The sequence below is a fragment of the Glycine max genome, chromosome 19 (genome assembly GCF_000004515.6).
Source record: "Glycine max cultivar Williams 82 chromosome 19, Glycine_max_v4.0, whole genome shotgun sequence".
Classification (NCBI taxonomy): Eukaryota; Viridiplantae; Streptophyta; class Magnoliopsida; order Fabales; family Fabaceae; genus Glycine; species Glycine max.
In genome coordinates, this window is record NC_038255.2 from 44022580 (window position 1) to 44036017 (window position 13438).

Sequence of the window (13438 nt, forward strand, 5' to 3'; positions counted from 1 at the left end):
TATTATTTAATTTTGATAAAATTTGATATAAACAATCTTAATAACATGTAAATATAATTCAACGATTTGATCAATAAAATTATATTATATCAAATTATTAAAATAATATAATAATTATCAAAATTACTCCCCTATAATTTTATCATCTCTAATTAAAATGTTTAAGTATAGATGTTTGCTTGGTCTGTTGTATTCACAAGAACCAAAAATTGAATCTCATCGTCTTTTAAGCTCGTAAATGTATTGAAGAAGCTTGATGGGAAGTCAGCACTCACAAACTCACCTATTATTATTGGAAAACAATACAACTATTCTTTTATCATAAAAACAAAATAATTAATGTTAAATAAAAGGAATTATTTCTGTCCATTAGCGTCATATAATGAAACAAATTATGGTTGCATAATGCTTTAAAATTACCCTTTTGAATCTAAGCCACAGAATTATAGTACAATGCAGGCACATTTTTTTAATATATTTTTTATTATTAAATAAATTTTGTGTGAGTCAAACTAAAACATATGGGCCTGCTCCTCTCTTCTTCTATTTTAAATTAGATCTACGTATGTTCATCCAATAAATAAAGGGCGTGTCAAAAAAGATTTAAGTATGTATTTCCCCTAATGTGTCACCGACTATTTTATTCGAAACATCATTCCTTCTTTGATAATAATGGAAATTGGAGGGCAACACCATTTCATAATATTACCACTCCTTAGACAATAATTAAAAAGAAGAGGAAAATCATAAGACCACCTTTTTTTTTTTTACGGAAAGCAACCTGAATGTGAACATTAGAAGAGGCAAAATAACAATATTAATTCATATGCAAGCAGCTAGACAAAATAATAGTAGCAAAACTTAGAAAGGAGGAAACAATTAATACCGATCAAGTGGCTTACCTATACATAATAATTATCACAATCAAACACGTAAATCGACTGATTTAACCAAAGATCTTAAATAATTCTTAGACATATAATTGTGTTAAATATTAAAAAAAATATTCTTACCATATGATTTGATTTGAATAAGATTATTTCCGGTAAAAGATAATATGATGTGGACACAAAAAAAAGTAAGTTGAGCAAAATCAGCAAGAAAATAAAAAATAAAAACTGTTATCCCCAGAGTCATGTGCGGATAGATATAGCCATTACTGGTCACCCCGCAACCTAGGGCGTCATCTGTTTGGACTTTGGACTATTTCCAAGTCGTGTGGTATAACAACCATAAAACCAATCAAATGATCCAAATAAGTGGTGGTACACGATTATAGTCTCCCATAATAGATTGTCACCTATTGAGACTCGTTCAGTAGTTTAGTTCCAACTTCCAAGTGTTCAATACGGTGTCTTCAAGGCAATTTGCCTTTTCCTCCTTCATAATGGGCTTTTGCGGCCACTATTATGAGTTCTTTGTACTTCTTTCGTTTCAGGATAGGGAAAGAAGTGTCACCACATGTTTGGATCAGTATTTTGAAGTAATTGATTCGCGTATGGACAAAAACTACGATAACTAATGTATTTTTTCTTATTAATATTTGACATGAAAGTATCTGTCAATTTGATTTCATAATGTTTGTCTAAACACGCTGTACATGTGATCCTGCATGACATAAGATACCACAATTAATCTGGCCAGTCGTGTGACTTCTTACATAAGGAGGAAGTTAGAAAATAAATTGTTTTATCCATATTCTATACTCAATGACCTATGCTTACACAGGGTCCCCGGAAAGCTGTTCTCTTTATTAATAGTGTGTTTGTAACATAGAAATTGAGATAGAAAGAGGAAAATTGAGATTATTTGTTTTAGCATGTTTGAACATAACAAATTATTTGTCAACAATGAATTTTTCCTATTAATCATATTTTTTCAATTCACAAAATTTAAATATGGAGTATTACTCATCAAAATTCAATATCACTTAAACTAACAATTTAATAATATATTTTAAATATTTTGATTCAGTTTTAATGACTCCTAAAAACAAGCATCCTTGTTGTACAAAATTATTATGGCGACCGCCAGCGCATACAAACCAAATAGGCACTTGCACGTTAAAATGCAAGACAACTTCAAAGCAATAAATTGTCAAATTTTAACATCAAGAGAAAATGTTGGGTGCATGTTGATATTTCTGTGATTTCATCAATATGAAAAAATGCAATAGAGTTACGGATCTGCTAATTAACTTTCAAACTGAAAATAAAATAGAACCGTATCAACGAGTTGCTAACTAATAAGAATTATACCTCCGTCAAAAAACTAATCAGAATTATACAAACTCTGGCACTTGCACGTTAAAATCCAAGACAATTTCTAACCAAAAGCTTTATATACAGTAAATTGTTGCACCTAAAGAAAACATAGTGCAATTGAAGAGTCGTCCTTGGTCGGATAATGATCGTCCTGTTTGAACAGTCAAATTCAAGAAGAAAACCATAATGTACATCACACTTGCCCCCAAAGTCTTATGCTTTCTTATTCGTCCTTTTCCACGACTACAACTTTTCAGTTGATTTTTCAAGAGAAATAAATTTCGCAAGGCAACAACTTTAACTTTTGACATTTCAATTCTGTGACTAAATATGACTTTAAAGTGCACCAAAAAAATTATGACTTTAAAGTTTGCGCAAATTACCCTCGTTCTTCTTGAGTTTAATGTTTATTACAATCAATCTCACTTCTTATTTTAACCATACACAAATTTTCCTAATTGTTTCATACTATCACATTGATTACCCATACCATTGTAACGCTGTTTGATTCATTAATAGAATTAGACACATGATTGACATGTGATAGTTGTATGTTTTTTCCTTCCAATATTACCCTCGCCCCTTCCTTCATCAATTCCAACACATAATAGAGAGAACAAAAGTCATGCAATTTGCAAAATCTAAACACAGAACCTTCAAACAACAAAAACAAAAATCCAATAAATAGAAAACAAAATAACAAAAATCAATAAAACACATTTTCATCACGTGAGTGAGGACAAAACATGCTACAAAGTCTTGTGTTGGTTTGTGAGATCAACCATTAATCTTAAAAGCAAGCAAAGATGATTTTCAAGGTCTTGAAAAAGGTTACCTATAGAAGATTCTAATAGGTGGAGGATTCCAATCAATAAGAATGTTGAGTGAAGTGTCACCGCGTGAAGTGCTATAATGTGAGCTACTGAGAAGTCAAAAAATCAGGAATGTTACATAGAAGCCGGTGACGGGAGGCCTCTCATGCCTGTTCTTATTGGCGACAAGTTTGTGAGGAATAGGTTGGAGCCTTTGGCTGGGCGGGATTTCCAGATGGAGTTTCGAAGGGGGTGGTGCATCTGGTGGTGAAGGAGTGAAATTAGGAATTTAGATTGGGATAAGGATTGTGAAGAATGAAAAGGATTGTTTTTTACATTTCACCTAAAGTTAATACTTTTCCTTAATGGTGTTAGCTTAAAGGGTGCAAAAGTAATGCATTTTAATGGAAGATATGAATGTAATAAGTTCTAAATGCATGAGACAAGTACCATTTGCTCTTAAAGTTTAAATCCTCATTCACTTTATTATTATTTATTTTAATTTTTTTTTATCTAACTACTTCCTTTTTTTTTGTCACACACATTTATCGTGAAGCTCGTGCTTATGTTAACAAGCTGAGTTCCTTTGGTGTACAAAATACTTGTTTTACTTGGTGAAATAAACTACTTTTTCTTTTTCTTAGGAATTTCTTAGGTACATGGAAGGACTCTCTTGTTATAGATTCTCACAGTTGTATTCTTTGGGCATGATTTGATTTTTCCAAGTGTTTTGCTATCCTCTTTTAATTAATATATTTTAGGTTGAGTGAAGAATAATTGAAATTGAGGTGCCAACATAGTTTGCATGGAAGAACTCATACCTTTTTTTTGCTTAAAAAATCCTTTTAAATTCAATAAAACAGTTAAAGGTAATCATTGTTTTTTTTAACAAGTATGTTACTACTTATATAAGATATTTATTGACTTTCACAAATATTTATTGAAAATCTTGACCAATTATTACCAGTTATTTTTTTCAAACACATTTTTTCTATTCATAATATTTAAAATTAAAACCTAACTTAAGATATTCGACCCAGTTTTTTTTACTAACAATAACAATATGTTGCCATATTTTTTTCATGGAAACAATATGTTGGCATATAATCATTGTTAATTGTATACTTTCTGTATTTGAACCAAGAAAGGATCAATTGTTTGGATACATTTATTTATTTTATATTCTCTATGGCTGTCATGGAAGCATATGCCTAGAATTTGGAATCCGGGTCAAACCATGTACTCAACTGCCTTGACAGTGACATTTGGTTGGGCCCGCATCGCTTCGTGACACCACTAAAACTAAAAGGAATATAGAAACCCAAAGCGTAGTAGCTAGTAGCACTCCAAGAAAAGAAGTTACGTGACTTATCCACCAAATGAAAATTACTTACATATAAAAAATTGCAATTTTAGTTTTTTATAATTTTTAATCTGGAATTTTCATTTTCTTATTTTTATTTCTAACAATTTTGGTTCCCTAATTTATTCCATTTCTTAATTTTACATATATTTTTTTTCTTTTATCATGGTTTAATTAAATCTTAAACCTAATGAATTTAAATATATGGTCTCATTTTGGTGTTTCATTTTGTGTTCATTAATCATATTTTCACATGTCATTAAAATTCACACGTGTATTTTATATTAATTTCTTAAATTGCCTCTAAGAATAACCCTAAGGTAGTAACCTGTTTGTGATTTTGTTCTTGAGTTTTTAACTCAATTTTAAAATAATTTTATATTTAATTTTAAAATCAAGAAAAATAATTTGTGATTTTGATTTTTTAGTTAAAAAAATACATTCTCATTATCATCACTATTTTATCACCAATATTATCATCATTATCATCATTATTATTATCACGGTCATTATTATTATTGTGCCTTCAACTCATCTTAATTGTCACTATTATTATCACTAGTATTATAATATTTATTATTATTATTGTCATGGTATATTATTTTTTAATATATTTATTTTTGTTGCAACTTTTTATTATTTTTATGTGTCAATTTTTTTAATTGAATTTATTTAAATTTTATTTGAGGTAAAATATAATACAACAAAATAAAATAATACAAGATATTAGAGTAAAAGAAAGTATGATAAGATAAGAATAAGATAAATTATAATTCTATCTAATATTTAATGTACATCAAATAAAATTATCATCATGTTGTCATTTTCTATATTTGACATGGATTAAATAATGATTTGATAAGATATCAAACAAATTCAAACGACGAAAATAGTATTTTATATTGAAAATATTATTTTAAAATTGATGAAAGAATAATCTTGACTCAAATTGAAAAGTTAAAAATACTAAAATAAATATTAAGTTAAAAATACTAAAATAAATATTCTAAAAGATAAAAAATTAAATTTTAAAAATTATAATAAAATAAAAAGATAAGAAAAAATATTTTAAAATAAATGATTTTATAAAAAATTCGAATCGTATACGAGCAAAATTAACTAATTTTAACTCATCTCAATAATATCTCTACCTAATAATGAACATAAAAAGTTCAGTCAATTAAATTTAAAAATATTTTTGTTTACCCTTTTTCTATCATGTTGTAGAAAAAACTCAAAAAGTAATGGTATAAACAGAATACGTGGTTTTTTACCCAACCCATTCTTTTGATCAATAAATTCTACCAATCCTGTACCACTGCAATTTTGACTTGGTGGGCCATTCATTGATTTGTGTGGCAATGAACATTCCACGAAAGCCACCATCAAAACTGCGCCCTAGGATTCTGAATTATTTTCATTACTAAATAAATCAAAGCAAACGGCTTTTCGACACTTCGACCTACGTTTAAATCTTTGTTTGATAATTTGGATCTAAATTCGATCCTAAATAAATAAAATTTATAGATTACTATATTGTTATCAAAGTTTGATTATGGTATAATTACTTGAGAAATCAGCTTCTTAACAATTAACTAATTTAAATGACACTACGCCACTTAAATCTAAACGAACCTAACACCGGAACAAATTATATCGGTACGAATTTCAAAGGAAATTTAATAATCCATAAATTCACTTTTGAGAAAGAAAGTGTATAAATATTCTTACAAATTTAATTTTATTCTAAACATTTGTTTGTAACTGAAAAATAAACATACACTTGATAATTGGTAATTACCCTTTCACAAATTTGGTGTATGAGAAATGAGAAAAATACATATGAGGGGTCAAAAAGGATTTATTTATTGCTAAAAAAGGTGAAAAGGATTTATTGACGAAGGTTTCAGAACAACCCACAGCTTTAGGGGTGTAGATCAAAGCAGTAGATTATTTTGTGATAACAACCACAAAACCCAACTGCTGAGTGGACAGCATACGTGGCAACAGAAAACAACACTCGGCCAATCACAGATCGCCAACTCATCGTGGAACTTTTCAATTTCCAATCTTCCGTCAATATGACGCGATCTTATAGATTTGCGTATATTTTAAATCTATGGTAAAATCCCGCAGGATCGTACCACGAAATTTCGTGGACATACCCTAATTAACATTAGGCATAAGCCACGCACTAAACTAGAGTGAGAAGAAGTGGGGCCACAAATTCCATTCCATGAATACTAGTACCCCTAGCTTAGCTTACTGGGCAAGCACATTCTACGATGCGTGAGGCGTTCCAATAGTTTAAAACCTTTCCCTTTCTCACATTTTCTTTTTTTTCTCACTTTCAGTTCTCACGAGAAACCAAACCAACGCCCCTTCCGCTCATACTAGAGCGCCCCCAACAAACCCCGAGTTTTCTCCACACACACAGTCTCACCCAACAACCCACGCGCCCTTTTCGTTTTTCTTTTTCACGATCTCGCAGTCGCTTCTCCCTTTTCCTTTTCATTAAACGCCGTCGTTTGCTTCCCCCGCGTAGTAGTTAGGGTTTCTGATTACATCAATTTACTGGGTCGCTGCATCGAAAGTTCGATAGATTCTATTCTACCGATTTTTGACGGGAGAAACAATTCTTTTTAATCGAGAAATTGATTTCTCCGTGTTTGTTTTCAGCGGATCTGAATGGGGAAGGGAGGCCAAGATTATGGGAAACGAGAGAACACGAGTTCTGATGCTTCGGACCGTGAAATCTTCAAGGCGTGGGCGAAGGACGTCCGGGAGTGCGAGGAGCAATTCAAGGTTAATGTGAAGGTTGGTTTGAATCACGATGAGGTCGAGAATCGGCGCAAGATCTATGGATTGAACGAGTTGGAGAAGCACGAGGGGCAATCGATATGGAGTTTGATTCTGGAGCAGTTCAACGACACGCTCGTTCGGATTCTCCTCGCCGCTGCCATCATTTCCTTCGTGCTCGCTTGGTACGACGGCGACGAGGGCGGCGAGATGGAGATAACGGCGTTCGTGGAGCCTCTGGTGATTTTCCTGATACTAATCGTGAACGCAATTGTTGGCGTGTGGCAGGAGAGCAATGCGGAGAAGGCGCTTGATGCGCTGAAAGAGATTCAATCTGAGCACGCGGTCGTGATTCGAGAGGGCGCGAAAATTTCTAATTTGCCGGCGAAGGAACTTGTTCCCGGCGACATCGTTGAGCTTAAGGTTGGGGATAAGGTGCCTGCGGATATGCGTGTTGTGGAATTGATCAGTTCCACTTTGCGATCGGAGCAGGGTTCTTTGACTGGAGAGAGTGAAGCTGTGAATAAGACTAACAAGCGTGTGGATGAGGATGCTGATATTCAGGGGAAGAGGTGTATGGTTTTCGCGGGGACCACTGTTGTTAACGGGAATTGCATTTGCTTGGTCACTCAGACCGGCATGGACACCGAAATTGGGAAGGTGCATATGCAGATACACGTTGCCTCACAGAGCGAGGAGGATACCCCGTTGAAGAAGAAGCTCAATGAGTTTGGGGAGAAGCTAACCATGATAATTGGACTGATATGTATTTTGGTTTGGCTCATCAATGTTAAGTACTTCCTCTCTTGGGAGTATGTGGATGGATGGCCCAGGAACTTCAAGTTTTCCTTCGAGAAGTGTACCTATTACTTTGAGATTGCTGTGGCACTGGCTGTGGCCGCTATTCCGGAAGGTTTGCCTGCGGTCATCACGACTTGCCTGGCTCTTGGTACTCGAAAGATGGCCCAGAAGAATGCCCTGGTCCGGAAGTTGCCGAGCGTGGAGACTCTGGGTTGTACCACTGTTATTTGTTCGGATAAAACTGGAACATTGACTACTAACCAAATGGCTGTGGCAAAATTAGTTGCAATTGGCCATAATGTGGACACACTAAGGGCTTTCAAGGTGGAAGGAACTACATACAATCCAGCCGATGGCCAAATAGAGAACTGGCCAACTAGTGGATTGGATGCTAATCTTCAAATGATAGCAAAAATAGCTGCGGTCTGTAATGATGCTGGAGTCGCACAGTCAGAGCATAAGTTTGTCGCTCATGGAATGCCTACTGAAGCAGCCTTGAAGGCAAGGCCCCCTTTTTATTTTATTTGGCATATTTCTCATTTACTGTTTGCAATTTAATTTTACCTCTGCATGAAGCATCTTTTTGAATGGTTACTTTTAGTGCTAGCTTAGCACTATGAAATTAGCTATGCTTTTCTTGTTCTGGGTTATTTCATGCTAATTCATCTGTTGTGTGAGCACATTGACTTAAGACGGTGTTTGACAGTTTTTTGTACTCTTTCTTTGGACTCCAGGTTTTGGTAGAGAAGATGGGCCTTCCTGAAGGATCCAAGGTTGCACAGTCAGCAAGCACACGTACCTTGCTGCGTAAGTTGATTTTGTTTATGTGTGACAGAATAATTTGTGGTGATATGCCAAGGCAATAGTTTGACGACTCATCTGACTATACATACCTGAGCCACTTTCAAAAGGACTTTTATTTTTTTATTTTTTTTTGTTTTTATAATGGGAAAGTAAGATTGATATTCTTCATTTAAAGACTTAGTGATATTTGTAAGCATTTCTTAGATCAACATGCTACTTCATTTTATGTACTCAAATCTTTTTTCTTAAAAAAATGTTTGTTTGAACTAATGGATTAAAAACATGGCAGAAAGACCACATATCCAACAAGTGTGGCTGCATTGTAATATGAGTTAGTATTGTAAACTTATTCAATAAATGTAATTAAATTTCTTTACCTTCAAATTTCTATTTAGGTTGCTGTGAATGGTGGAGTGAGCATGACCAACGACTTGCTACTCTTGAGTTTGACCGTGATAGGAAGTCAATGGGTGTTATTGTGGACTCTGGTTTAGGCAAAAGGTCGCTTCTAGTTAAGGTATTATCTTTGTCTGTCACCTTTTGTCCTACTTGGACAGTTCATTTAGATTCTTTTTCAGTTTTTCATACTTCTGTAATCACATAGATAATTAATATTATCTGAGTGGCATTACTGGTTAATTTGGAAGCTTATAGGATTTTTTTTCACGTGGTTTCGTCATTATTTAATATTTATTTGAGTAAGGTCTTTTTATTCTTCCCCTGAAATAAGGTTCTGAGACTAAAGCTCAATTATTCACGGTGTCACCATTTACTAATAGATTGAAAGAATAAATAAAATTATAGTGTATTTACTAATAGATTGAAAGAATAAATAAAATTATAGTGTTTAAGTGAATAAGTAATATCTCAACTTCTGAAAATGCAAACCTGTTTTAGAAGTCTAGTCTAAAGAACAGTAACTACACTTGTTTTGGCAAAACTGGTCTAATAGTATTACTACCAGTTCTGTACAACAGAGAGCTGTTGATTGGACCAATGATGTTTTCCAAATTAAATTCCATGACAAGGGTGTTTATATATATGACCTGATCATTCTTCTCATTTTGTCTCATCATATTTGTAGGAGTTAGGACAGTGTCTGTTGCTCAATCCATACATGAGCCTAGGCTATGCATCCTTTTGTTTTTTCTAATTCTGGTTTCCTTTTTCTCACCACTGGGAAATATTTTTAACTGGCATTTGTACCTAATATTTGATAGGGTGCTGTGGAAAATGTGTTGGACAGAAGCTCTAAAATTCAGTTGCGTGATGGTTCTATAGTGAACCTAGATGATAATGCAAGGAACCTTGTATTGCAAGCTCTCCATGAAATGTCGACTAGCGCATTGCGCTGTTTGGGATTTGCATACAAGGATGAACTCCCCAAATTTGAAAACTACAGTGGTAATGAAGATCATCCAGCTCACCAGCTTTTGCTTAATCCTTCCAACTATTCATCAATTGAAAGTGAACTTATTTTTGTTGGCTTGGTTGGATTGAGGGTAAGTTTTGAACTTTATATTTTATAATTCATGATTTCTCACTTTCATCATATCTGTTTAATGTGGTAACTTTGTGAAATTGAATATTGAATTGTTCTTAGGATCCTCCTAGGGAGGAAGTATACCAAGCAATTGAAGACTGCAGAGAAGCTGGAATTCGTGTTATGGTTATTACTGGAGACAACAAGAACACCGCTGAAGCTATATGCCGTGAAATAGGTGTATTTTCTCCAGATGAAGACATTAGTTCTAAAAGTTTAACTGGTAGAGATTTTATGGAACTGCGTGATAAAAAGACCTATCTGAGACAGCCTGGTGGGCTTTTGTTTTCAAGGGCTGAACCTAGGCACAAGCAAGAAATTGTGAGGCTGCTGAAAGAGGAAGGGGAAGTGGTAGCCATGACTGGGGATGGTGTTAATGATGCTCCTGCCTTGAAGCTTGCAGACATTGGTATTGCAATGGGCATTGCAGGGACAGAGGTATTTTGTTTTCACTGTAATCATATTGTGGTTTCTGGTACAACTAACAAGTGGTGAACATTAGTGATTGATTTGGGCTTTCTAATTGGAAGATGGTAATCTTTAAAGTGCTTGCGGTTTGAGTTTGATGTGTTTTAACACAAATCTGAAGTGTTGGATGTTGTCTTGGTGACTGATTATTGTAATTAGTTAGATTAAAGGACACTAATTAATATTGTTATTTTGTTTTTGGCAACTCATCTCTTTTATCTTATGCTATTCCAATGTAGGTGGCAAAGGAAGCTTCAGATATGGTGTTGGCAGATGATAATTTTAGTTCAATTGTTGCTGCTGTTGGTGAGGGTAGATCTATCTACAATAATATGAAGGCCTTTATCAGGTGATTCTTATTGTCGTTAAATAACTTATCCACAATTCCACATAAGTCACTATTGCAAATAAAGGATAATTTGCTATATCACTTTCTCTCTCAATCTTTGCTTAGTTTATGGCTAAAAACAAGGGGGAAATGCCTATAATAATAATGAACTATATACATGCTGGCTGTAGTTATCTATCAGTGCACAATATGGCCTTGAGTTTTTTCCCTATGAATATCAAGTAAACAAAATTAAAAAAAAATAAGGAACATAGAACTGTGGATTCTACATGACATTCCATCTCTCAAAATTGTTTGAAACATGGAAGGCAGTAGTTTTTGACTGTTGTTTGATTTGATCTAGATTTTGTAGCAGTGTTGATTTATTTTCATATTCATAACTGAGATGTTACGATGGGTTTGGTTGATTTGCTAGATTTCTTTTTAACAATCCTAAAGTGCATAGTTCAGAATTTGCTGTCTAAAACCTTTGATGTTTAGAACCTTTAAAAGAGGTTTAAACTTCTTTTTAACTATGCTAAAATGCATATTTCAGAATTTTCTCTAATGTAAAGCACTCAAAATCTCGAGTGGCATTGCATGGCTTCCTTTGTAATTGATATCTAGTACTCTAGTTATCTACTTTTGTTAGTTACCTATATGTGCTGGTATTTTAAGAACCTTCCCAAATGATAAAATTTATTATCATTTAAGTTGTAACTGAAATTAATTTGCAGGTATATGATCTCTTCCAATATTGGCGAGGTTGCTTCTATATTTTTAACAGCTGCATTAGGTATTCCTGAAGGATTGATACCTGTCCAGCTTCTGTGGGTCAATCTTGTCACTGATGGACCCCCTGCAACAGCTTTGGGATTTAATCCTCCAGATAAGGATATAATGAAAAAGCCTCCTCGTCACAGTGATGACTCATTAATTAATTTGTGGATTTTATTCCGCTATCTGGTAAGTTGCCCTTTTTTGTTTTTAATTTCCTTTCGGTTGCACACTCATACCTTTTGTTGGGCTCCTATTATGTTTCAAATGTTGATAATTTTATGTGGATTACTTACCTCTAATCTTCTCCCTGATGTTATACTTCTCAGGTTATTGGGATTTATGTTGGATTAGCTACAGTTGGTATCTTCATCATATGGTATACACATGGTTCCTTCTTTGGTATTGACCTTAGTGGGGATGGACATAGTCTTGTGACTTACACCCAACTTGCCAACTGGGGTCAATGCTCCTCATGGCAGAACTTCACTGCTTCTCCATTCACTGCTGGTGCTAAAACTATCACGTTTGATAACCCCTGTGATTACTTTTCAACTGGTAAAGTGAAAGCTATGACACTGTCACTTTCTGTGTTGGTAGCCATTGAAATGTTCAACTCTCTCAATGCCCTATCTGAAGATGGAAGCCTTTTGACAATGCCCCCTTGGGTCAACCCTTGGCTTCTTTTGGCAATGTCAGTATCATTTGGTCTGCACTTTTTGATCTTGTACGTGCCATTCTTAGCCCAAGTATTTGGTATCGTGCCTCTGAGCTTCAACGAGTGGCTTTTGGTTTTGGTTGTTGCACTTCCGGTCATTCTAATTGACGAGATTCTGAAATTTGTGGGGAGGTGTACAAGTTCTCGAGCATCAAGTGCAAGAAAATCAAAGCAAAAATCAGAGTAGACGGTTTACTGTAGTCATTAGAAAAGTTGCTCAATCCTTCAGCGACATGAACGATATTATATTAGAGACTGAAGAGGTGGCATCAACGCCAATTAATCTTAAGTTAGTGCTATTTTAGGCCTTTCTGTAGTCTTCCATCCCATTTTATAATTAGGGATGGCCGGGCTTGCATTGGGTGCACTATATGTTGCTTTTTTTTAATCTCTTATTATCCTTTTGCCCCTGTTCTTTGAACAATTTTAAGATTTTCACAAAAAAAAGGGAAAAACCTTCAAATTTGTCTTCCTGAAAACCAACCAGCTTCTATATTCTTGTTTGTGTTTGCTCAGACACAGAAGGTGGGAATTTTATTAATCCTAATTGAAATTTCATTCTTTTTGTTCTTGTCATAGTGGTTATGCAACTTAAGGAAAACGTTGTTTGTGGGAAAATTAGGAGTAAATAGTTAGAGAGTACTGGCAATTTGTCCTTGCGTTATACTTTGATGATAGGACCCCTCACGCACAAATGGGAGGGGGAATGATATCCAATGACCAATGTCTCTGCGGTGTCTGCCTGCAGCTGCAAGGATACT

The 13438-nt window shown here is 34.2% G+C and overlaps 1 protein-coding gene across 1 annotated transcript; it reads left to right on the top strand.

Annotated features, from left to right (window-relative positions):
• The first annotated feature begins 6709 nt into the window (after positions 1 to 6709).
• LOC100788807 (calcium-transporting ATPase 4, endoplasmic reticulum-type) lies at positions 6710 to 13238 on the top strand. Its single transcript, XM_003554293.5, has 8 exons — positions 6710 to 8540; positions 8774 to 8846; positions 9239 to 9360; positions 10064 to 10345; positions 10447 to 10824; positions 11094 to 11203; positions 11920 to 12148; positions 12289 to 13238. Exons 1-8 carry the CDS (start codon positions 7128 to 7130, stop codon positions 12862 to 12864), a joined length of 3183 nt encoding a protein of 1060 aa, XP_003554341.1. The 5' UTR covers positions 6710 to 7127; the 3' UTR covers positions 12865 to 13238.
• Positions 13239 to 13438: the final 200 nt, after the last annotated feature.